At 38.0% G+C, this 26924-nt stretch overlaps 1 protein-coding gene and 1 pseudogene across 1 annotated transcript; one reads left to right on the forward strand and one right to left on the reverse strand.

Annotated features, from left to right (window-relative positions):
• The first annotated feature begins 216 nt into the window (after positions 1 to 216).
• Positions 217 to 4166, forward strand: LOC103423355 (cytokinin riboside 5'-monophosphate phosphoribohydrolase LOG3). The gene is made up of 7 exons (XM_008361426.4): positions 217 to 484; positions 954 to 1051; positions 1177 to 1207; positions 1964 to 2063; positions 3359 to 3429; positions 3522 to 3665; positions 3794 to 4166. Exons 1-7 carry the CDS (start codon positions 362 to 364, stop codon positions 3884 to 3886), a joined length of 660 nt encoding a protein of 219 aa, XP_008359648.2. The 5' UTR covers positions 217 to 361; the 3' UTR covers positions 3887 to 4166.
• Positions 4167 to 7791: 3625 nt separating this feature from the next.
• Positions 7792 to 20711, reverse strand: LOC114819995 (BTB/POZ domain-containing protein At5g03250-like; annotated as a pseudogene).
• Between the last annotated feature and the right edge of the window lie 6213 nt (positions 20712 to 26924).

Raw genomic sequence — 26924 nt, forward strand, 5'->3', positions numbered from 1 at the left:
TACATTGTTTGGTTTGCATATTTAGTTTAAAATTTTGGTCACCAAATGAAAGAAAAGCAAGAAAAACACAAATAAAAACAGAGTGGTCCACGCGTGCCAATGCTTTGTAGTTGTGCACTTTTGTGAGTGTGTGTGTTTGCAAAGCGTGTGAACTTCAAGCGTGCTAAAGAGGCACTCATGTGCGGGGGGTGCTTATAAATACGCATGTCGAGAAACGGCACCACCAACACAAAGTTGGGAAGTTCTGTAAGGTCAGAAGTAAAACAGAGACAGAGGAACTAGCAGAAAAAAGTTGTGTCTTAAATTATCCATTTGATTCTGAAAAGTAACATAAAAAGTTGAGTGGTTTGAGCAAGAAAGAATGGAGATTGAGAGTGAAATGAAGCAGCAATCCAGGTTTAGGAGGATTTGTGTGTTTTGTGGGAGCAGCCAAGGGAAGAAGAGCAGCTATCAGGATGCTGCCATTGAACTTGGCAAGGAACTGGTATAAAACAATGGCTTCTTCTTCTTTTCTTCTTTTGACAAACAATAGGATATCCATCTAAACTACGGGGTAGGGGGATTCGACTTGGGTACAGAGGGAGAGCACATTTGGGTTCAAATATAGTTTTCTGGTGGTTTTTTGACAGTTGGGTTCATGGAAAAATTTTAAATTTTTTGTTGTCATTTGAATTTGAATGTGATTTTTTAGGATGTTTTTGTTCTTGTTTCTTGTTTGTGTGAGATGGGTTTTGCTGGGAATTAGTTGGAGTTGCTAAAACTTGATCATCTTTATGTTTTTTTATATTTTTCATGTTAGCTTGTTCTGTTTTTTTGGGACAACCACATTATGATTGTAACTTGTTTGTCATTTGGGTCATGAGATTTTTACAGAAACTTTAGCAGAATGTATGCCAATGTAAATATTTCTCCCTCTCTCTCTAAACTTATAACTTGGAACATTTTTGTTGAAGGTTTCAAGGAACATTGATCTGGTGTATGGAGGGGGAAGCATAGGACTGATGGGTTTGGTCTCACAAGCAGTTCATGATGGTGGTCGCCATGTCATTGGGTACTCTTATTATATCAAAGCTCAGATGATAATTAAAGACTAAACAAAGAGATTAAGAAAGAATTATGGTTGGTTTAGTCCTGCATTACATACTGATTTTGTCATGTTATTGTCTCACCCTGCAGAGTTATTCCCAAGACGCTCATGCCTCGAGAGGTATGTCTCCTCCGCCCACATAAAAGTCCTTCAACTTTTCTGGTTGCAAAGAATACAATATATATATATATATATAGTATACCATAGTTTTATTGGGATTTAGATTAAGGCTTAGTTCTTTCTTTTTAATCACTTGCTTTCTCTTTTTCTTCGGTGGGAATGATATGAGCACTTTTAGCTACTGTTTTCTGGTTTATTTTGTTTTGCTCCCTTTCGCGTTTTGTTTTTTGCTTTTGGGTTGTGTTATTCTCTGTTTGGTTCCCTAGAATTCCGTTTCTTCTTCAATGGATGCTTGGTTGGGGAGGCTTATCCATGACACACTTGAGTAGTTGGCACTACCCCACTAACCCTAATAATAATATCCCACAGCTTGCTGATTCTTTTGAGTTTCAATACACTTGAGATATCTTATACTCCGGACTGTTAGATCATTGGTCAAAGATATAATTATCAAGATCTAATGGTCATATCACATGAAGTATCATATACTCCGGATGTCATGCTCACTTGTGCTATAAAGTAATTGTTCTTCTTGTGTTCTTCTGTCTTGGCATTTTCTATATATCGAACTTTATTTATTTTTCCATCTCAGAAATATTGTCTGGGGTTCAAAATTTTGTATTAATTTCATCGTTTCTGCAACTCTCATCATTGCTTTGGTGCAAAAACCTCCAAATTTCTCTCTCTCTCTCTCTCTCTCTCTCTCTCTCTTCTTTCTCTCTAAAATTTGTTGTGTGCATTGATGCCATTTTGCAGTTAACTGGTGAGACTGTGGGGGAAGTGAAGGCAGTTGCAGGCATGCATCAAAGAAAGGCAGAGATGGCTAAGCACTCAGATGCTTTTATTGCCTTACCCGGTTAGTATAAGTCCTCAACCTCTCTCTCTCTCTCTCTCTCTCTCTCTCTCTCTCTCTCTCTCTCATACACCAGAATTTTTAAACAAATAAAAAAATATGGTACTTCCATGGCTTTAATTTACCAACTTTAGCATGCAAGTCCGCTTTTTGATTCTTGTGAGTAGTATTGAGATGAAAATTCTAAAACACAACAATGTATACCACGTATAATTACTCTTTTAATCTTTAAATGTACCATGTTTATTTTTCTTTTTTACAATATAAAATAATAACGTTATTGATGAATGTGCACATATAACAAAATATACTATCGTAGAAAAACTCGTATTCAAACTTAAATATCACTCCCCAATAAGCTAAATTGGAAATAAATGGAAGTTCTTGATCCATCCTCACCTGAGTGCACGACAAAACACAGTAGCATAATGATTTGGGCAAGAAAAAAATTAAAATAGTCTTGATAATTTACTGTTGAAACAGTCTTTTTTGATGGTCTGAATGCACTCATATTGGATAATGTTGTGATTGTGAATGTGTGAATGTGTGAATTTGTAAACTACGACAAATTCCTCAAGCTTGAGACACAACACCCAAGAAACACCATGATTACCCAGAGAGCAACCCCTCAAAGAGTCCCCAGTGCATGACACATCAACATCTTGCACTGAATATTATAGGTTTTCTGAGGAATTGTGCTTTTGCTTGTGTGGTTTAATATCCTGTTTTGCCAAATATAGTCTTTAGCTGTAAATATTGACCACACCAATTGTTTCACTAATTGGCTCTGTCAACCAGCACCTGCACCTGACAGGGAATATGATGCTTAACACTTTCACTCATTAAGTTTAACATCCCATCATTTTTTTTTTCACTTTTCCTCTCTAAAAACTCCAAGTATTTTTGTTTGTATGAAGACCCATTATTGCCTTGCTTGGGTTGGCCATGACCATCATAAGGAGTTGATAGTAAAATTGTAACTATTCATATTCCATGGTCAAAGTACATTTCACCAAGGTTGAAAGTCCAGATGGAACAGTCAGTATTTTCAGTCTCTTTTTACCTTCCACCCCAAGAAATTATATTAACAGCATAGTCATTGTCCTTATTCCACTACTAGTTGTCTTGTTTTGCCTCTCAGATGTGGCGAGAATCGTAACTATGCCAGTTGTATATTTCATTGTGTTTATCACTTCGTTACGTACGTCATAACTTAATAACTACAATATAAGACATGAAGTATCAAGCTTGGACTGTAAACTTTGTACTGCAAATACTTATTTAATTTTTCATTGTAGGTGGTTATGGAACTCTGGAAGAGTTACTTGAAGTTATAACCTGGGCTCAGCTTGGAATTCATGACAAGCCGGTAATTTCCTTTTTTCTGCATTTTTATTACCAGTTGAGGGTAAAAACTCATGAACTTTTAGGCTTAATCCACCTTTGTTCCTGTCTGTGCAGGTGGGATTGCTGAATGTTGATGGATACTACAATTCCTTACTATCGTTCATCGATAAGGCCGTGGAAGAGGGATTTGTTAGCCCGAGCGCACGCCACATAATTATATCAGCACCAACAGCCAAGGAGCTGGTGAAGAAGCTGGAGGTAATTTCAAACATTGTATAGTACTCTAATCTAAGGGAGAGAGAGCGATTTGAACTCTGATGCAGGGGACCGGCGCTTTTCCCTAAGTTGAAAATTTGTTTGATGTTTAGTTACTTTTGGCGCTACAGGATTATGTCCCATGTCATGAAAGAGTTGCTTCAAAGTTGAATTGGGAGATGGAGCAGCTTGGCTACACACAAGAATATGACATCTCAAGGTGATACTTGCTTGGCAGCATTCAAGCACTAGTGCACTAAAGCTTGTTGGAATTTTGGAAGTTGAAGAAGCTAATTTTTAGAACTCTAAATTTGTAATATGGGGATTTTTTTTTTCATCTTTTATTTTTGGTTTTCCCTTGTAAATTATTGGAATTGACCTCACTATGTGAAGCTTCAATACTCTGTCTGTGGAAATTTCCTGCCCCTTTTATAACTTGTAAGTAACTAAGGCTTTTGTGAACCTTCCCATATATTAACGAATTTATACCTTTATTGTTCTGCACATACGCTTTGTTTTAACTTGTCATGTCTTATCATAAGAGGCCTGAAACTCAAGTGATGATTAACAATATTTACCTCCGCATTCAAGGTATTTTGTCTGACTCTCCTCTCATAGTATCACTTGTATCAACGAATTGAGCATATGGGTTAACAATTATTTAGGATTGTATCAATCACATGATCAAGTGTTTTAAGGACATATACCTTTACGTACGAGGTATTGTGTTCGATGTAGTACAGAGCTTGACAGCAAAATTTAGATAGTTTAGCAAAAGCGAAAACACAGAAAACTTAAACAAAAAGAAAAATATAAAATAATCTAGAATCACTCCAGGGGCATCACACCCGTTCTTGGCCTCTCACCAAGAATTTTGGCATCTCACCAAAATAATCTCATCGCATGATAAGAATTCCAGTCTCTAGAAAACTAAACTTTTCTATTCATAAACTCTTCATTGTTTTTAATCTGAATTACAACTGGGTATTTATAAGGACGTAAACCTAAAGGACATAGGAAAGTAAACTTATTCTAGGAAAGAAATCCTAATCTAAATCTAAAACTCTTTTAGAAGTACTTTTAAAATAACTGAAAACGTTTTTTATGAAATTCATTTTGGGTCCTAAAAGCACTTTAAGTGCTTGTTGGAAGAAGCACCAGATATGTGCTTCCTACCAGAAACACTTAAAGCGTTTTTTTTAGAATTCACTTAGATTTTTACTAAGAATTGGTTTTAAAAGTATCTTCACCAAAAACGCTTTAAGTTATTTTAAAAACACTTTCAAACAAACTCCTAATTCCAATAAAATATTAAAGTAGGAAATCAAAAGATTACCCCTAAAATGCAACCCACCTTATTCTGGATGGCTCTAGGGTTTGTGGGGCTGTGACGCCATTGCGGGCTTCTTCCCTTTCTGATTCTTCCGACCTTGGTAGTTAATTTTGTTTGGTCAATGGTTCAGTTTGGGTGGTGTAGGTCTGTTAATTGGGACAGTTTGCTAATTTAAGTAGAAGTTAAATCATTCAGGCTAGTGGGTGATAGATAATTGCCTTCAGTTATATCTTAGATTTGCTTTCTGTGTGCTGTTCTTCTTTAATTGTCGTGTGGGAAGGGTGTTATTTGGTGTTTTTGAAGGGTCGTTGCAATTGCTTGGTGCCAGCTAGAGGTAGACTCATCGAGCCCTCAAGCCGTGGTTGCAACCTCTGGTGCTACTAGGAAGCCTAGACTTATAACAAACCAAAGACTCCCTTCCTCCGTTGGTTCTTTTCATGTTCCTCAACCTGGACAATATCATGTGAGTATGGAGAAAGCTAGGAGTAACTTTACTATGGAGAGGGGAGTTACAATGGTTAACACCAATCCGTTATCGTCCATCAATGTTGATCACATGCAGAGTCGTGTGTCCACGAATCCGTTATCCTCCCCCAATTTTGTGACCGTTCCCTAACGGTCACAAAAGAAACCCAGAAACCCAGCATTAAGATTTGTAGTAAACTCAGTGGACAGGGGGAGAACCTTTGTAGTCTCATTATTCTTTCTCTTAACGGTTTCTTTTGTGACCGTTGGAATTCGGTGGAAGAATGAGGTCAAGAACCAATTTTCTGAAGTGGAAACTAAGCTTAATGCTGGGTTTCTGGGTTTCTTTTGTGACCGTTAAGAGAAAGAATAATGAGACTACAACGGTTCTCCCCCTATCCGCTGAGTTCACCACTGTTCCTCCTTTCGCCAGCTCGCCCCACATCACAATGGTAGATGGATATCGGCTGCAAGGTCTTCAGAGTCGAGGATCATTTTGGATCTGTTGTTTGACCAAAAGAGTATGTGTTGGTTCGTCCCCATCCTCGCCTGGTCTCTTCAAGTCTATTTCTGGACCTGCGTTCCAGTGATTACTGTGGTGATTATCGTGGTGGTGCTAAGCTTTGTTGCGGCGGCGGCTGCTGGTTCGTGGAGTTATTTTGTGGCTATTGAGGTTATTGTTTGGGGGATGCTTTCAATCTTGGCTTGGCTCAACTTCTACTTATAATTACTGTTGGGCCTCTTTTTAGTTATTTATTTGTTTGGACTTTGTATTGTGAGCTTTTGTAATGAAATGTTGTTGCTTTGATAAAAATAAAACAGAGGTGTGAGTCATTAGTCAAGTAAAAGTTTGATTGAAATTTGGAGGGAAGGGAGCCAATCTTGGGAAATAGAAACGGTGTCCTTTGCTGTCCGACAAATGGGACAATGGCATGTGATTTATAGCCTATGGAGGGCCACTTGTTGTTAACATAGAAAAGTAAAAGCCAATTTTCTGGGACAGTTAGGACCCAGTTTCTTTTGGGTGCCTGTGGTTTGATTCCACTGACTGTGTAGTGTGTGTATGGAAGAGCTCTGAGGGCCGGTGCGACTCTTACTTTTTGAAAGGGATTATATTCTCGTGTCACCATCTCTCACTCATCGAGTAATTTTATTAGTAATCGAAGATAATTCTCTTTTGTTATCTCGCTTATAATGTGACTATATGTTTTTATGTCTTTCTCATTCATCACGTGAATAATCTTTTCTTTCTCACTCATTAAGAGACACCATATATACATGTAATTAGAAATATATTCTCCTCTCTTTCTTACGTGACACCATGCAGGTCATTGGAAATGTATAATTCTTAATAACTAAGTTATGTGACAATACTACATTTCTTTTTCAATCTCAGTTATCACGTGACTATATTCTCTTATTTCTATCTCACTCATCAAATCACACCGTACATGTAACAGGAAAACATTTTCTTTTCTATATCTCCCTTATCACGTGAAAGAGAGAGGTATATGTCCAATCATAGCCAAGCTCTTTTTTAAAACTTCCAATGTGAAAAATACAAAGATGGTACAAAGTGAGATGGTGTTAATCAAAATGACGTCTGAAGCATCAGAGATAAGAGCAAAAGGTTAAAGCTCCTATAGTGCAGTCCTATCTGTTATGATTTTTGTCAATAGGTCCAAAGCTTTATTGAAAAAGAGAGAAAGAAGTGTACATTTCTTTCAGAAAGTTTCTCAGCAAGTTAGGCTGAAAGTGTACGAGAAAATCTCCATGAAATTCAATCTGTGACACCGGCTTGAATAGAACATCATGGAATTCCACTTCTACAGTTGTAGCAAGGACTCATAGATGTAAATCGTGTCTAGGTGTCAGACGTGAAACGTGTGCCCGGTTGTTGTGTCAAGGTGCATTGACCTATTGTTCAATACTTCGTTTCATTTTGAAGACGGATAATTATGATTTTGATCCGTGTAGCTTGTATAGTTTTATTTCGGACCTCGTAGGTTAGAATAATGAACTAGACCGCGATATGCTTGCGGTTTACTATGCTAGTATCTGCTCAACTCAAGCAAAATCAACTTTATATGATGCAGAGCATTTCTAGCATTTTGAGTAAGTGTGAATGATAAAACTCAAGGTCCAAAATAATGTAAACAAGATCTTATATATGAAATTAAATTTTTTCTAATTTCAGCCACCTATGTATCAACAAGGTAAATAATTTGATTGGATCGAATAACAACCTAACTTCTTCTAAACAATACACCACTTAATCCAGTTCACTGACATGCAAGAGAATAAGCAATTTCTACCAGCCAAGAAATAATGGAACATAAATACAAAAATTAAATAAAAAAAAAAAATTTAGGGTTTGAGGTTGAATGAGCCACTCACTAGCTGTTTTCATGAGTTTGTTGTCCATTGCAGCATGATGCTGGTACCGAAATCCAATCAGAGGGCTTCGATTCTTTTGGATTGCAAGGCTCCAACTTTTTTCTAAAACCTAACCTTTTGGGAAGGATGCTCCAACTTCTCTTGGTCTTGACCAGCTTCTGCAGCTCCTTTTTCATGTTTGAACACTCCTTTTGAAGCTCTAAAACGCGTTTCCTCATGTCGTGATGATCGACACCCACAGTTTGGTCTTCTGCAGTGTCCACTTGCCCGGACACAGCATTTTTTGGCTGGGAGCCCAAGGTTTCCACTTGGATTTTGTGAGTTCTCAAGATTGTCAACAAAGAACCAGCCAGAAATTGATGTACGCAGTCGAAGCTTTTCAAAGAAGAGGACTTGGACAATTACTCGAAGTGGTAACCTCTCGTTCTGAGCTGCATGGGTGCTTGCTTCCAGCGAAAGCTTCTGGCAGTTCATTAGTCTGCAGAGTTGCTCCCTTTCAGAATCTGAAGCCAAGGATGTGCCTGAGGTTGTGGAATAATGCAATGTTGTCAGCATGCATAATCAGACATAGGCACCATGGTCATAGAAAACATATTATCCCAATGATCTGCGGTACTCTCGAATTTGGTAACATATTAGTAATGTCCTAGTTTAAAAATGCAGGAATTTTTTAAGCTCTAGTCAAATACTATAACACTCTAATCGCTTTTGGTGCAGATGACATTAATATTTGGAATTTCAAATGTAAAATTTAGAGTGCGAGGCTATTCACAGAGTGCTAGTCTAAATACAAATCAGACCAGCAAGAAGAACCATTGACATTTTTTTTTCCAGCAGCCATGCACTTAAGTTTGTTTTACCTTCAAGAAAACATCGATTGCATGATATATGCCATCATCCAGCGGCCGGGCATATTCAGGGATGACAGCAGCAAGTGACTGAAATTTTGGTAACTTCAAATTAACATCTGGCGCGACCTCGGCAAGGTGATATCCACCAGACCGGCTACCTAATAGGTGTCAGTGGGTCAGTGCCAGTCATCAGTTGCCCCTCTTCGATTATGCATGGGGAAGATGATGCAAGGGAAGCCTGGTTTATTGACATGAAATGATCAAGAATCCTCTGAATGCAGTCTATGTGGTAAAGAGTTCCCACGGAATAACCCATATTTGTTATGAGAATATTGAAACCGGTTTGTATGGATGGGTTGTATGTATGAGTTGTCATCCTCACTTTAGCTAAGTCATAGGCTAAAGTCACTTTCCATAACTTGTCATTACCTTACATCAACCTTTCCATAGCTTGTCATTCACCTTACATCAACCTCAATTTCCATAGCTTGTCATTCACCTTAGCTTGTCATTCACCTTACATCAACCTTTCCATAGCTTGTCATTCACCTTACATCAACCTTTCTTAGTTGCTTGTAACAGCTTCTTTACTTGTAATTTGGTTTTTGCTTTTCCACTTGTTAGGGCATATTTTAGGGATTGTGTTTGTGTAGTTATCCTACAATCTATTGTAGCTTTCTTTTCGCTCTCTATAAGAGTTGTCTTCACTCTCTTGTAACATTCATAATGAAATATACAACATATATTGAAACCAAAACTCAACATGGTACCAGAGCAGGAACCATAGGGTCCTGACTCTGTTCTTTTTTTTTTACTTCTTCATTTGCTCATCATCGATAAAGATGGCAAAAGAAAATGCGTCTAGTGCCGACAGTGCCTCATCCTCCTCCCCAAACTTAACCCAAGGGGTTGAGAACAATCCAAATCAACGACTCTGCTCGGTGCTATTGAATGAATTCAACTACCTTCCTTGGTTAAGAGCTGTGTCACTTGCTCTAGGAGGAATATCGAAGCTAGGGTTTATCAATGGAAACTCTGAGCCCCCAGAATCCACTTCACAAACTTACGATGCATGGCATACTACTGATCAGCTGGTCATGTCCTGGTTACTTAACTCCATGGAGCCAAAATTGTCTGAGCTTTTCAGCTACTTAGAGTCTTCCCTTCTCCTATGGGAGGCTGTCAAAGACATGTATGGCAACCAAAACAACTCAGTTCGCATCTTTCAACTGAAGAAGAGTGTGGCTAGTTTAAAGCAAGGTGATCACTCATTTGTTCAACACCTTGGAAGTATGAAATCCATGTGGAATGAACTCGATATGTATCATCCACACACGACTAATTCCGTTGTGCTACTGAAGAGGGCTGATGAAGACAAGGTTTTTCAACTCTTAGCAAGCTTGAGAGCGGAGTATGAAGACCTGCGTAGTTACTTGTTAATGACTCAAGAGCTGCCCTCCTTTACCATTGTGTGTCATGCAATCCAAAGAGAAGAAAATCGACGAAGAGTGATGAACGTTGAGCCCAAATCCAACTCTGAAGCTAGGGTTTTCACGACAAATCACAAAGCAACTAGTGATAGGGTTCTTGGCAAGAAAGCAGACTGGAAATGTTCTTATTGCAACATGAAGGGACATTTGAGAGAAAAATGTTGGATTCTTCATCCGGAGTTAAAGCCTAAGTTTGATAAGGAAGGCAGGATGATTGAAGATGGAAAGGGTGGAGTCACTCCAAAAGCATTTCATTCAGCTTGTTCCTCAACTGATGGGATGGCCAATTTCTTAACAAATCATGTGTCCTTGATCAACGAGTTTGCTTCTTTTCTTCAAAAGAAGCAAGAAAACACTGAACCTGATGAAATGACACCTGAAACCCCTATTGCAATGCTAGGGAAATTTGCTGGATTCTTGGCTGACTCGGACAACACATTGAAAGGCTATATTCCAGGTATTATCAGTGCCATTTCCACTGCTCTTAATGCAAATGTTACACATGATTTTTGGATTGTTAACTCTGGTGCCACTGATCATATAACTAATAAACCCTCTAGTCTCCATGATTTTCAAAGAACTATTGATCCAATTCATGTATCTGTTGCAAATGGGAAAGAGGAACCTATTCTAGGGAAAGGAAAGATTAGATTGCTAAGTGAGCATACTAATTCCACTGCTCTCTATGTACCTTATTTTCCTTTTTAGCTCTTGTCAATAGGAAAAATCACAAAAATCTTAGACTGTCTTGCCATATTTTCCCCTCACAATGTTGAGTTTCAAGACCGAGTTACTCAGAAGAATATTGGTGAAGGGTTATTCTTGAATGGACTCTACTATTTCTCAAATGAGTCCAATTTTGTCAAAAAGCTCAGTGTCAACTTAAGTCAAGTTCAGGAACACCAACTCTAGCATCAACGCCTTGCCCATCCCTCAGAACATGTGATGACCAAGTTGTTTCCCCTTTTTTGTAAAAACACACTGGAGTGTGAAACTTGTCAAATGTCAAAAGCCACTAGACTTCCTTTTGTTTCCTCTAATTCTAGAACTAGTAAACTTTTTGAGCTTGTTCACTCTGATATTTGGGGTCTTTCTCGTGTAGAATCCTTTGATGGGTATAGATATTATGTTACATTTATTGATGACTATTCTAGAGTAACTTGGTTGTATCTTTTAAAACTTAAAAGTGATTTGTTTGATGCTTTTAAGGACTTTCACAACCTAATCACCAATCAATTTTCATCTAAGTTATATATGTTAAGATCAGATAATGGTACCGAGTACACTTCCAATAACATGAGTAATTACTTGAGCAATCATGGCATTTTGCATCAAACTAGCTGTGTTGGTACACCACAACAAAATGGTATGGCAGAGAGAAAGAATCGAGACTTATTGGAGAAGACTCGATCACTTATGATCCAAATGAATGTTCCTAAGAAATTTTGGTCTCAAGCTCTACTCACTGCCACGTACATCATTAATAAACTGCCAACTCGGGTGTTGAATAATAAATCTCCTTTTGAAGTCATGAAGGGCAGGCCTATAAGCTTGTCTCACCTTAGGACATTTGGTTGTACTTGTTATGTGCACATTCAAGCTCTCCATCGTGACAAACTCAACCCTCGAGCTGTCAAATGTGTGTTTATGGGATAAACCAGTTCTCAAAAGGGTTACAAAGTGTACAACCCTAACACGAGGAAGCTAGCAGTCTCTAGAGATGTGCGATTTTATGACTATTCACCTTATTTCCACAAAGGGTTGAAGACTAATGCTAATATGGAAGATCTTATGGACCTATTTCCACTACCTATTCCAGCAGAAATTCATGAAGTCACTCCTGCTCATATCAGCACTGATAATTCTCAATTTACCGAGAATGTAACTGATGTAGTGCCAAGCTCTTCTAAACCATCAGAAGCTCAACCAAATCAGCAAGCTATAAGTGCACCAAGAAGAAATCCTACACGAGATAGACATCCACCAGTGAGGTTACAAGAGTATGTTACTTACACTGCAAGGCATCCTATCTCTGCAACCATTTCTTATCACAGATTCTCATCTTCTCATACTTCTTTCCTTAACAAAGTGCCCCACACTTTCTAACCAAGGAATTTTCATGAAGCCATATGCATGCCTGAATGGCAAGATGCTATGACTAAAGAGCTTCAAGCTCTGAATGATAACCAGACATGGAGTGTGGTGGATCTTCTAAATAGCAATAAGGTCGTGGGAAGTAGGTGGATATATAAGACCAAATTCAACTCCAATGGAAGCATTGAAAGACACAAGGCACGGTTAGTAGTTCAAGGTTTTACTCAAACTTATGGCATTGACTATAAGGAGACCTTTGCTCCTGTTGCCAAAATGAACACAGTGAGGGTATTGTTGTCTGTGCCTGTCAATAATGCATGGCCCTTATTCCAAATAGATGTGAAGAATGCATTTCTTCATGGGGAAGTGTACATGAAGTTGCCTTCTGATCATCCAAGAGAAAATGAACCCAACAAGGTCTGCAGACTTCACAAAGCCATATATGGTCTCAAACAGTCCCCTCGAGCTTGGTATTCAAAGCTTAATTCAGTCCTTGAAGCTGCAGGGTTCAAAAGGAGTCATGCTGACACTTCTTTATTTGTTCGAAGTAGTATTACTGGCAAATTGGTTGTGCTTATATATGTTGACGACCTAATTATTATAGGTGACAATATAAGTGAAATAAAGACGCTTAAGCAGTCACTTCACCAAAAATTTGCCATTAAAGACTTGGGGCCCTTGAAATACTTTCTTGGAATTGAGGTGGCTACTTCTTCAAAGGGATTGTTCTTGAATCAAAGAAATTATGTTCTCGATCTTCTAGATGAAGCTAACATGATGGAATGTAAACTAGCTCGGACAACCCTAGCTAGCAAACTTCAGTGGCATGAAAAAGGTGAACCTCTCTCGAACCCTAGTGTCTATCAGTGAATGGTTGGGAAACTTATTTATCTCACCATTACTAGGCCTAATATCTCATATTCAGTTAACCTAGCCAGTCAGTTCATGCACTCTCCTACTCTAGTTCACTAGAAAAACGTCAAGAGAATACTTCGATATCTCAAGGGCTCAGTAGGAAGAGGGATAATTATGAAGAACAATGGATCAAATCACATCTTGGCCTACACAGATGCTGACTGGGCTGGAAATGCCCTTGATCGAAAATCCACAACAGGTTTTTGCACATTTGTTGGAGGGAACCTTGTCACTTGGAAGAGCAAGAAACAAACTGTTATTGCTCGATCTAGTGCCGAAGCTGAGTATAGGGTTATAGCAGCAATAGCCTGTGAACTCATATGGTTGAAAGGTCTTCTTTCCGAGCTCAGATTCATAAGCATTGCACCTATATCCTTGTATTGTGATAACCAAGCTGCCATGCACATTGCCTTCAATATAATATTCCATGAAAGGACCAAACATATTGAAGTTGACTACCATTATATTCGTGCTTATGTTCAATCCAAGGTGATAGACACCGTGTTCACATGCAGCCATGATCAACTTGCTTATTTATTCACAAAAACACTAGACTCTACTCAATTTCAGCGTTTGTTGTGAAAGCTTGGATCAATCAATCCCATTGATCCAGCTTGAGGGGGTGTATTGAAACCGGTTTGTATGGATGGGTTGTATGTATGAGTTGTCATCCTCACTTTAGCTAAGTCATAGGCTAAAGTCACTTTCCATTGCTTGTCATTCACCTTTCATCAACCTTTCCATAGCTTGTCATTCACCTTACATCAACCTCAATTTTCATAGCTTGTCATTCACCTTACATTAACCTTTCCATAGCTTGTCATTCACCGTACATCAACCTTTCCATAGCTTGTCATTCACCTTACATCAACCTCACTTTCCATAGCTTGTCATTCACCTTACATCAACCTTTCCATAGCTTGTCATTCACCTTACATCAACCTTTCTTAGTTGCTTGTAAAAGTTTCTTTACTTGTAATTTGGTTTTGCTTTTCCACTTGTTAGGGCAGATTTTAAGGATTGTGTTTGTATAGTTATCCTACAATTTATTGCAGCTTTCTTTTCGCTCTCTATAAGAGTTGCCTTCACTCTCTTGTAACATTCATAATGAAATATACAACAAATATTGAAACTAAAACTCAACATAGAAGATCTATAAGCACAGCTTGGTTCAACTGGGCACCTACCCTTTTCTCCAAATTTTCTCTGCATGACGGACTTGCATGTAAGATCATAGCCGTTCGTGGCAGCGTAAGCAGAAACTTGGAGGATGCGACTTTTTTCTTATGAGGAAGTAACCCCACAATATGACGCAAGGGCGCAGCGGATAAAAATGAATAAAATGAAATGAGAACAGAAAATTAGGATAAAAAAGATGGATAGGTAGGGTCCACTATCTTCTAGTGCGAGGAGAGGCCTAAAAACCCTATAAACTTTGGTTTTAATACCAGCCTACAATGTAGACACTAGAAAGAAGAAAGCAGTAGACTTTTAAACAAGAGAAAGGCACATAAAAATGAGTTTACAACTCAAATATCAGCATGATAATTCAAACAACTTATCCCCCTTTTCTTTACAAATACATGAATTTATAGATGCTTAAACCCCCTCTTAATCTACCCCATTAACATATATTTATTACATTAAAATTCATTACTTCAGAACCCTTGTATTCCATGTATATCAGCTGAATTTCAAAAGCAAAATGTATTGAATCTTCCGATGATCTTATTTCATGCCCTACATCATTCTCACCAAGTCGGAGAGAATTCGTCCTCGAATTCGAATCACCATCAACTTTGGAGACAAAATATTGATATCTTCCACTCCAACCAAATAGATACTTTGAATAAATGAGAAACTTTGAATTGCATAAAATATGCTCCACAGCCAAGGTCTTGATCTAGACGTCTTCCCAATAAATCTTCATATGATTAGTTGTATTTGCAAAGTTCCTTGCAATACTTGAATAGAAATTACCATCTCCAATACAATCAACATATTCAGAAGTATCAGTCTCCAAAATATAAATTGTGTCATGTGGCTGGATTGGTGTCAAGGTTTCATAGAGAATTAAAAGATCATGACAAACATATATTTTGGAAGCTTTGACAATGAATTCCATATTCTCCTCTTTTGAGTTGTAATCTCTCTCTCTCTCTCTCTTGTTGTCTTAAAGTTGAAGTTGCTTTACAGATTTCACAATCATCACAACAAAACTAAACACCGGAGGAATATCAAGATTTAAAGAATTATCACAACATATTGGACATGAACTATCCAAGCAACGATCAAATATTGGAGGAAAGTTCAAATTTAGATCTTCATCTATTGGTAGTTGCAACATCCTAGTGTTGTTAACCTTGATACAGCGTCACCCTTGGTTCGAGCTGACATTTTGATACCAACTGATGCAGGGGTGCAGCGGATAAAAACAAATAAAATGAAATGAGAACAGAAAATTAGGATAAAAATTATCGATAGGTAGGGTCCACTATCTCCGACTCAAGGCATCTGCAACCTAATTTTGCACACCGACTTTGTGCTTTAAGACGAATGTAAATTCTTGCAAGCATGCTGCCCACTTAGCATGCTCGCTGACAAGTTTTCCTGACTGTTTATATGTTTCAAAGAGTTATGATCAGAGAACATAACAAACTCTTTGTAGATCAGATAGTGCCTCAAATATTTTAATGCTTGAACAATGGCATATAATTCCAAGTCGTATGTGGACTAATTCAATCTTGAACTGCTCAATTTTTCACTGAAATAAGCAATAGGCTTCCCTTCTTGACTTAGAATAGCTTCAATCCCAATCTTGGATGCATTGCAAAATAGCTTAAATTTTTTTGAGAAGTCAGGTAACACGAGCAGTGGAGCCGAACTTAACTTTTTCTTGATTTGATTGAAAGCAACTGCTGATTCTCCATTCCAAGAGAACCTTCCACCTTTCATACAATCGGTGATCGAAGCCATAATGGTGCTAAAGTGTGGAATAAACCTCCTGTAAAATGAGGCAAATCCATGAAAACTTCGTACATCATGTATGAATTGTGGCGTAAGCCATGTGGCGACTGCTTTAACCTTTTTATTATCCATATAAATTCCATCTTTAGATACAACATATCCAAGGAATAGCACGTGATCAGCCATAAATGTACACTTCTTTAAATTTGCATAAAATTTCTCCTTTCGCAATGCAAACAACACATCTCGCAAGTGCTGAACATGTAAGGCATGACATGTGCTGTAAACAAGAATGTCATCAAAATATACCACCACACAAGTTCTAATAAAAGGCCAAAGTTAGATCTGTAAACGGGTCAGGTTTATCGGGTTTGGGTAGGGTTTAATCCAACCCGTTATGTTAACGGGTCATTCGAACCCAACCTGTTAAGCTAACAGGTCACCCGAACCCAACCCGTTAATCTAATAGGTCACCCGTTAACAATTTTTTTTTTTTTTTTGCATTCCAATACATTTAGATATATAGTAAATAGACAAGGAACAGTGACTTGCATTTCTCCTCCGTCTGGTTTTGGAACTCTTCTTGGAAGCTCTCGAGCTCCTCTTTGCAATTTGAAGGGTCGCGAATCCTTATTTGCGTGAAAATATTAGAGAGCTTGGAGTGGTCGGGGACCATCTCGCTCTTGAGGCGGTCACGTATAGAGCAGACTTCGAGGCGAAGGCCATTGTCTCTTGGATCAACAAACGACTTTGTGGTGTTGTGAGAGCACTAGGTGCGGAGAAGGGAGACGACTTCTTTTACGTCGTCATTTAATCATAGCTCCTTGATGGGGAGGATGTCGTGTAAGGTGGAGAGGTCAAGGGTGAGCTCATGGAAATTGTTCGCTAAAGACTTTGTCTGGATGAAGAGCCACATCCGACTGCCGTTGGATGAGTCTTCAAGAATGGTCTAGATCCTTTGGAGCAAGATGTAGGGTTCCTGGAAGCAGAGAATCGCGGAGTGGGAAAATATAGCGGTTGAGCTACGGATGATGTCTTCGAAGAAGATGGAAAAGAGGGTTGACCTGCGGATCATGGAGTGAGAGGTGCGGCGAATGAGGAACTGGAACGGCTCAAGGGAGAAGATTTCTTGGGAGAGATGGTGGAGGGCACGAAGGACCCAAAGTGACCCAAAGTGGCTTGAGGGAGCATTCCAATATAATTTATAATAGGTGCTAATAGGTTGACCCAAAGTGACCCGTTATTTAATGGGTTGTTAACGGGTTCACCCGTTAACGACCCGACCTGTTAAGCATCCACCCAAATACTACTATTAATGGGTTGGGTCAGATTAAGTTAACTGGTCGGGTCCAAAATGCCAGGTCTAGCCGAAGTACCTGATTCATAACTCGCATGAAAGTACTCGGAACATTAGCCAACTCGAATGGCATGACCAACCATTCATAAAAGCCTTCTCGGGTCTTAAAAGTTGTTTTCCATTCATCACCCTCTCTAATGCGATGGCACCACAAAGTTGGTTAAGAAGATCATCAAATCTTAGCATCGGAAATCAATACTTAATTGTGATTTTGTTAATCGCTCGACTATCAGTGCACATCCTCCATATCTTATAAATCTTTATCACTAACAAGGCTGGAACTGCACAAGGGCTTAAGCTTTCCTAAATAAAACCCTTTGTGAACAACTCCTCAACTTGTCATTTTAACTTCTCATGTTCAGTAGGGCTCATCCGTTAGTGTGCTTTGTTTGGAAGGCTCGATGCAGGTACCAAGTCAATTTGGTGCTGAATGGTTCGCAATGGAGGCAAACCATTTGGAATATCTTCCGAAAACACATCTGCGAATTCTTCTAACAATGGCTTAGCCAATTCTAGAATTGGATTATCAATCTGCCCATTCTCTTTGCCAACCAGCACATAAACCACATCACTCTGCTTCATTTCAGTTATGAACTTATGATAAGTAAGGAAATTAGAACCCTTCCCATTAGATGGTTTAGGCCCAAAATCCTTAGAAGGAGCAAGCATAATATGCTTATTATCCCACAAAAAATTGTAGGTGTTTTTCCGCCCATCATGGGAAACACTTTGATCATATTGTCATGGTCTCCCCAAAAGAAGATGGCAAGTATCCATGTTAATCACATCACACCAAACCTTGTCTCTATACTTGTTAGCAATAAAGAAATGGATCAAACAACGTTTGGAAACCTTTACCTCATTGCCATGTTTTAACCAAGATAGCTGATAAGGATTTGGATGTGGTTTTGTTTCAAGCTTAAGCTTTTGCACTGCCTCATCTACCACTACGTTCTCACAGCTCCCACCATCAATAATAAGCTTGCAAACCTTCCCTCCAATTGTACAGGTTGAATGAAAAATGTTGCTACGCAACCAATGACCATCCTCATTGTATGGAGTGAAACAAACTCTTTTAACTACAAGAGCTTCCCATTAGTCCTCATGTAATATCTCTTCCAAGTTTTCATTTTTATCACCGTCATATATTGCTTCTTATGAGAAATCATGAAAATCATCATTGGTATCTTCGCTTTCAACAAACAAGTTTTTACCTGGACGATCAGATTTTTGACATTCACTGGACTTATGACCAAGTTCACCATGCTTATGACACCTCCCACCAAAGTATGAGCATTCTTGGCATTGGAGCTTCCACTAGAAGTGACTTTTGGGGTAATAGGTGCTGGGACAATAGGCTTGGAAGCTGTTAGAGGGGCTGCAATTGTAGAACCCCATGAAGAAGCACTATGTCGACTACTTTGTTTCTCAATCTGGAGAGCCTTTTGATATGCTTAGGATACACTATAAGGATCATATAGATTAAGTGTCTCCGGAATATTTTGGAGCAATTCGCCTATGTAACGAGCCACCAATTGGTCGTCGATCTCATCCAAGTCATTTCGTGCCAGCAGATTGTAAAATTCCTCCGTGTAAGAACTCATTGACTTATTGCTTTCTTCATTTTTTTCCCTTATTTCAATCTTTCTCTTTCCTTTTCAAATCCAAGAGGCCTTAACTTGTTGCCACCAAGTTGATGCTCTTCCTCGTAAACGAGTGGCTACCAATCCCACATTTTTGTCTTTTGGAACCTCCTTGAAATCAAAGATGTCCTCTACTGCTGTCAACCAATCGAAGAGATCCTCTAGTTGTATCCCACCATAAAACTCGAGGATTTCAGTTTTACCCTCAGAATCCAGCAATTATTGTTATTTTGAATCACTCGAACAACTGCTCTATGAGGAATATATGGTTTCCTTCGTGCCTCAAAAGTCGCAAATGGATTAACATTTCTAGGGTCTTCTTCATAATCTTCCTCGTAACCCTTTGGTGGTGGTGGAGAGTTTTGTCTTTCTTAATGATTTAGTGGCGGGTTGTCGGGAAGTTGAAGACTGATTTCCTCCATCATATGCATCATTTATGCAAACTGATTGTCATGTCGAGCCAAAGATTGCTTGATTTCTGCCATTTCATCTCCTTGGGAATGAACATTTCGCCTTGGAAACATCCTGAAGAACGTAAACTAAGCTATGATAACCAACTGATGCAGAGGTGCAGCGGATAAAAACGAATAAAATGAGATGAGAACAGAAAATTATGATAAAAAGGATGGATAAGTAGGGTCCACTATCTCCTAGTGCAAGGAGAAGCCTGAAAACCCTATAAACTTTGGTTCTAGTACCAGCCTACAACGTAGACACTAGAAAGAACAAAGCAGCAGACTCTTACAAAGAGAAAGGCACATAAAAATGAGTTTAAAATTCAAATATCAATATGATAATTCAAAATAACTCATCCCCCTGTTCTTTACAAATACATGAATTTATAGATGCTTAAACCCCCTCTTAATCTAGCCCACTAACATATATTTATTACATTAAAATTCATTACTTCAGAACCTTTGTATTCCATGAATATTAGCTGAATTTCAAAAGCCAAATGTATTGAATCTTCTGATGATCTTATTTCATGCCCTGCATCACAATATCTTCAAGTAGAGCCTTCTGGTCTGCCTCAGAAATGTTAGAAATGGTTGTGCCCGAGTTTGCATAATTTGTATCATTAAGGCTCGACTGCCTATTCATCAAGGGAAGATACCTTCTAGTACAGAATATGAGAGAAGAGGCAATACTCTCAAGCCTCATTCCTTTCAATTCAACAACTTGAATCAATCGCTTATAGAGAGGTAAGCTAAGTAAGGATGCATCTTCATACCACCAATCATCGGCAAGAGGTTATGGTGTAGCTTCATCAGAAGTTATTCCATTCCATAAGGTTGTTGGGTTCTTCATGTCATTTTCTCCTGATACTACAGGCTAACTGATAAACTTTTGGATCTGCATAAGCTTTGATAGCCAAGGAATCGATGCATCGTGAAGCAATGTGGAGCTCTTCAGCATATTGTTGAACTTCTTCACATGTTTCAAGAGCTACTATTGAGTCTCTCCAAATGCTGAAGACTTCAGTAAGGAAAATCTCCGTTTGCGTAATGAGATTTCCTTGTTCGTAATCTTCAGTCATTTGGATTCACTTTTGGTGTATGTTTTACTTATGGATAATCTTATTGATATTGTCCTTGAATATGAGTTAATTGAATCATGTTTCTTCATACATGTGACCAATTCAATTCAACACGTGATTAGGTAGGAATGTGGGAAAGTTAGTTGTCTGGGTGAATGCGTACTACGCACACTAACTTTACACCTAAATCACATATCTAACAACGATTTCAGGTCTATCCCACCTGATTAAGAGCATTGGCACGCTCCTCGTTGTATGAATGGTACTTAATCACCATTTAAGGGACCTTAAATTCTCTCTGACATTGAGTTTTTAAGGATATTCGAGATGACAATGATCATAAATGAACCACTGAAGAAAATAGAATGGAATATCTTTGCACCACCTCCAAAAATGAGCCTAAAGCTTTGATTTGAGGCCAATGGGTTGTCTCCCAACTGGAAACATGCCACATGTGGCCAGTCTGGAGCTGGGTGATTAAGCAGTTTACTTGTTTTGGCACGACCTTTTGGGACACTTAGGTCGAACAATGATGCTACGACGCATCTCTTTACCTGAAGTAAGGATCTTGTGCCTACAAGCACACTTTGCCAAAATCCGCTAGTTTTGGGAAATTTGATTTCTAAATCATCCCTAGCAAAGATACAAAATGACTCTCTTTTCACAGTGGATTCCAGGGAATATATGTGGACTAATCCAACCAAAATACGGACTATATAAATACTTATGATTTTGGTTGATGAATCGACAAACTGGTCACATGTTTGTCCACAAACATTACTGCTAAACCTTATGGCCGATTAAGGGTTCACCACCTTACTTATCCCTTAAGATCTAGGAGATTGGATAATGCCAGAGAGTTTATATCGACGGTTTTTGATAAAGTATTGCAGTATTTTGGGTATATAATTGAACATTGAATTCCCATGTTCACCCCAAAGAGTCTCGCCTAGTGATCATAAAGTGTAATTTAAATGATCACCCGAATTTTGGTAAACGTACCAAGCTTTCGGTTTATGCCTAGGGCTATGCAATCCTTGTACGCAGTTATGTTGGTTCGCCTTGAGGCCCATTGCCACCCAACCTATATGATGTTACAGTTGGTTACTGGGTACGAACCTGACGATTTTCGTATTTACGCATTTGGGTGTGCAATCCATGTGCCAAGTTACGCCGCCGCAACGTACCACCATGGGTCCTCAACGAAGGATGTGTATATTTTGTCGATAATGATTCTCCCTCACACTAGCTCTTTTAGAGCCCTTGCACGCAATCTTTTTACCGCTCATTTGTGAGTTGTCATTTTAATGAGACAGTCATCCCACCATTAGAGGGAGATAAGAACATCAACATTCCTGGAGAACGGCGCGAATTTGCGTGGACGTTGCCCACTATGTCTCATCTCGATCCCCATACTACACAAGTGCGATAAATTCTAGATTTCAAAATGTTGCTCCAAACACATTCCTCTGATCTAGCTAAAGTGACAAGATCATATACCAGCTGCAAATATGCCTGCAAGGATAGACGTACTTAACGGACGTCGAGTCAACATCCCTAAAGTGTGTGCCGCACCTGTTGGATGGTTTAGACGCCCCTATTGAACGATCTGATACACCGGTGGATAGCAAATCAATCTGTCTTGGCCTAGAGCACGACAGATAATTCAGTTTGTAGGATTCACTTCCCTAGAAGAGGAAGACACAGCACAAAAATGAATCTAAACTCGGTCGCTGTCAAATCATTTTCATCTCATGAGATTAATCCAGATCTCTCCCGAGACTTAAGGCGCTTAGTCCAGTATACTAGTTTAGATGAGCTAAATGGAATTGAAATGAGATTATCATCAATGATGTTTTCACTTATATGGTAGCTACCGACATAAATGAAAAACGACGATATCGAACCGTGTTCCATTAATTAAGTGACAACGTAGAAATGATTGGACAACTAAAGTTACAATCCAGGTCAAATTCCTTACCAAAGTTTGTTTTGGACTTGTTGTTCCTACACTGCCCAAGGTAACCCTATTGTGTTACAAATGGGAAAGGAAGCGTTATAAGATGAATGAAATAGTGCGATATGATGCACGCCTTACGGCGCAAGGTTTCCCTCAAAACGTCCTGTGATTGATAGCAGCATTATGAAATACAGTTAATGTTTTCTCCATAGGGATATAGATATGTAGATTTACATGTAAGTTCCCGAAGAATTACATGGATTGGTTCAAATAGTTCTAAAACCACGAAACACCCTCTTAACTTGTTTGAGGCGTTCACTTACAATCCGACGGATGTGGTATACCCATTTAAGTGATTATTTGATCAGTCAGGGATATGAATTATGCCCTTGCGTGTTAAACTATGAAGTCTTATTCTAAATTGCTAGAGTTACAGTTTATGTTGTTAACACGAATCTCACTAAGACTCCGGAAGAGCTTGAGAAAACTGCCTCGCACCTGAAGATGGAATTTGAGATGAAGGATCTTAGGAAAACTCATTTATGCCTTGACATGAAGTTGAAGCATTGTTCTGACAGTATTTTGGTCTACCAGTCGAACTACACCTCAAATGTGTTACCTTTGAGTATACCTTTGATCGTCCATACGTTATATGCAAATGAGACCCTTGAAGAGGTTATGGAATCCGAAATTCCATATCTAAGTTCAACTTTGCGCTTCGTTGTACTTAGCTCATTGTATTAAGACAAGACATCTTCTTCGCTATTGATCTTGGTAAAGATGCAGCACTGTACCCACATGCATCCACTGAATTGGAATTAAAGACGTACCCTGAAGGTACTACATGGGCAAACCCCAACGCATCTTGAGCAAATCCAACCTCCCTGATCCTTGAAATGATGTTTTCCTTTTTTGTTATAATGACGCAGGTTACTTATCAAACACGCACAAGGCAAAATCCCCAAATGGTTATGTCTTTACCGTTAGGGATATCGCAATATCTTGGAGGTCCACGATATGACCTTAGTTGCGAAATCTTCGAATTGTTCCAAGACTCACCTCACTTCACTACGCCACAAGTAAGACATGGTTAGGAGTTCTTGTTGAGCATATTCGAAGTACTTACTGTGTTTTTCATCCATCGTTGAGTCCCGACGACAATCCATGAGGACTATAATGCATGTATCAACCAGACCAAGCCATGATACATCAACGAAGTCAACACTAAGACATATTACGTCTACATCTACATCAGCAAAGCATCAGGAGATTGAAGTCATGCAAACTGATCCCAAACAACCTTGCCGACCTCTACACGACGTTACTGCCGAAGTCGACCTTCCAGAAGCTTGTCCAAGGAATTAGTATGCCTAACTATCCTATGCAATGCTTATTTGGAAGTTATGTCAAACTCAGCGAGAGTATCCAGAAGTATGCTTACTTGATCTTAATGTACTCTTTTTCCCTATGATTAGGAGCATTTTTCCCACTGAGTTTTTGCTACCTAACTAGGTTTTAACGAGGCACCCATCATGGGTTTATCATACCTATGTGAGCTCTTCTACTTGCATCCAAAAGACATATAGTTTTGACATAATACAACTTCTCACTTTTCTACTTAGACTATGGGTTTTTCTCCCACCTTGGGTTTTACCATAGCAAAGTTTTACTTTTATGCATTCTTTCGTTGATTTGAAACTCGCATTTGCTCATTGTGTCGATGACTTCATCAACTATACTTGCTTCATCACTAAAGACCTGATGCGCCATTTACTTAAGTATTTACACACTCAAGGGGGAGTGTTGTAATCCTATTAGATTAGGAATGTGATTGTGTAAATCTTAGTATATCTTGGAATATCTCTTATATTCCTATTAGGAATTGATTACCTATTAAACGTTGTAATCCTAAACGGAAAGGGTTTTACCTATCCTACTAGTATAAATAAAGGCACAATGGGGTGGAATAGAACAAACCCACAATTACACATCTCTCTCATTCTCTCTACCTATTGCCACACCCCTCTCTCTATGGCCTCCATAGTTGTTCAGTAAATTATGCCTACAACATTTAGATGTTAATTACATAATTTTTAAAAATAAAAATTAGTAATTGATTTAGGGTTTTAGTACTCACACCTCTATTAAACTCCTAATTAATTTTCGATTCAAACATTTCCAAAAAAAATAATAATAAAAAATTAGAATAAGGTTGTACCTTTTACAAAAAGATTCTCAATTTTTTAATCTTAAATGTACCCCTTCATATAATTTTCAATTTTTTTTAACCTTAAATGTACCATTCTTAAATATACCAATTTGTTATATGTAAAATGTACGCTTTTTTAATATAAAATGTACCCAATTTTTCAATATAAAATCCATTCAAATTTTTTTAATCCATTTTTAAAATTATATGGGTACATTCTTTTTCGTTGATTTGAGAATGTATCCATGTCAAGTTTAATCAAAGAAATTTACTAATGTTATTAAGCCTAATATCTTTTTTTTCATGTGGTTTTTGAAGAAAGTACCCATGTTTTGGTACAATAATATTTTTTTTTGTTAATTTGATGAATGTACCTATATATATATATATGTATGTATGTATGTATGTATATGTATATGTATATGTATATGTATATGTATATACATACAATATAATAGAGAGTATAGTTTATATTTTATTATTTTTAATCCCACAAATTATGGGTTTTATTTAAAATCTCATTAATATAAACAAATACACATTTCAATTTTTAATTTTTAATTTAAAAACTATAGTAACTTACATTATTACATTAATGTCAAGGACTTTGATCAAAAACTATAAATAGACAAGGTTTCAATCAAAGAATATTGATAGCTAGGGACCGCATCCAAAATGTCCCTTAATGAAATGATGAGTTTGGTAGGGAAGTTTTTAATCGAGACGTGCAATTTAAATGGAAAAAGCAACCTCATTACTGGTTCAATTCTCTCATCTAACGGTAACATACACAATATAATTTTCTAAAGCAACCCACCTTCTTCTTTATTCACAAACCTCTTCCCCTTATCCTTCTTTTTCTACTTCTTTGTATTTTTTTTAGTCTTCCACAGTCTACCTCTTACTTGGTTGTCTGGGTTTGTAGATATTTTTCTTCTTAGTATTGAATTTAATAAAGGTCTTTCAGTTTTGTGAAGATTACACAAATTGCATATATTAACATGTTATGAATTCAACTTTTACACACACGCATATATATTTGTTAGGTATTATTTATATTAATTTTAAAATTTAAATTTTGAAATGATTTTTGACCGCACGATGTACGATGAACGGTCACGATCACAGAATTCCTAGGATTCCTAGGACGATCCTTTTCCGTCCACTCGGACTCGGGTTTTCGACACTTCTACAGATGTTCTCAAAAAGGGCTATAGGTTATAGCTGGGCTCTAAACTGAATCTTCTTGAACCTAATTTTAACTTTGGGCCTATTTGGACGTGTTAGAGAGAGTGTGAGTTGGGCTTTGGTTGGAAATTTTTCAACTTGCTAAATTTTGCCGTGAGAATTCGGTTGATGCTATGTCCGCCCCTATGTCTGTTAAACTCGGATACAAAATCCCACAGTACAGACGGACAAAACTTCAACATATAACTTGTTCGCATTTATAGCAAGGGTTTGAAATCTTACCTTTCCACCCTTGCCTTTGGCAAGAATCAAAACCTAAGACCTCTCACTTATAAGTGAAGAAGAATCCCACTAGATTGTAGTACTAAGTGGCAACTACATTCTACATTCTCAATCATTTTAGATGATTTCAGAATTAGACACTAAATATTAATTTTCTGACGTTAAATCCTGAGATTTTAGAATCATATCAAATTATGTCTTTCATCTATTTGATTGTATAGAAGCCACACTTAGCCTATTGGAATCAAACTATGTGATTGGTTATCATTTTAGAATACGAAGCATTGATTGAGGAGAAGCAAGTGTAATTTTCGCATCAACTTGAAAACGAGTCTCAAGCTACTCACACATCAAAATAACGAAAAACCAGACAATCAAACGTACCAAAAAAAAAATTTATGCATTTTTTATTTCTCATAAGGCAATGTGAAAATACTGAAACTCGTGACATTTTAAACAATCACTTTGAACTGAAATTTGTAAAAAATAATGAGCACGAAAGAAACTATTCCTTAAAACAACGCATTACGTCTAATATTTGGCTAATGCATAAAGAACAATGCGTTTCTAAAAT

Source organism: Malus domestica, chromosome 12, assembly GCF_042453785.1.
Source record: "Malus domestica chromosome 12, GDT2T_hap1".
Classification (NCBI taxonomy): Eukaryota; Viridiplantae; Streptophyta; class Magnoliopsida; order Rosales; family Rosaceae; genus Malus; species Malus domestica.

What these genes read in the sequence shown, in the direction of transcription:
- LOC103423355 (XM_008361426.4), top strand. Translation starts at nt 362, where the DNA reads ATGGAGATTGAGAGTGAAATGAAGCAGCAATCCAGGTTTAGGAGGATT. An exon ending in AGACGCTCATGCCTCGAGAG is followed by an intron (nt 1,208 to 1,963) that starts GTATGTCTCCTC and finishes GCCATTTTGCAG; the next exon opens with TTAACTGGTGAGACTGTGGG. An exon ending in TTGGAATTCATGACAAGCCG is followed by an intron (nt 3,430 to 3,521) that starts GTAATTTCCTTT and finishes CTGTCTGTGCAG; the next exon opens with GTGGGATTGCTGAATGTTGA.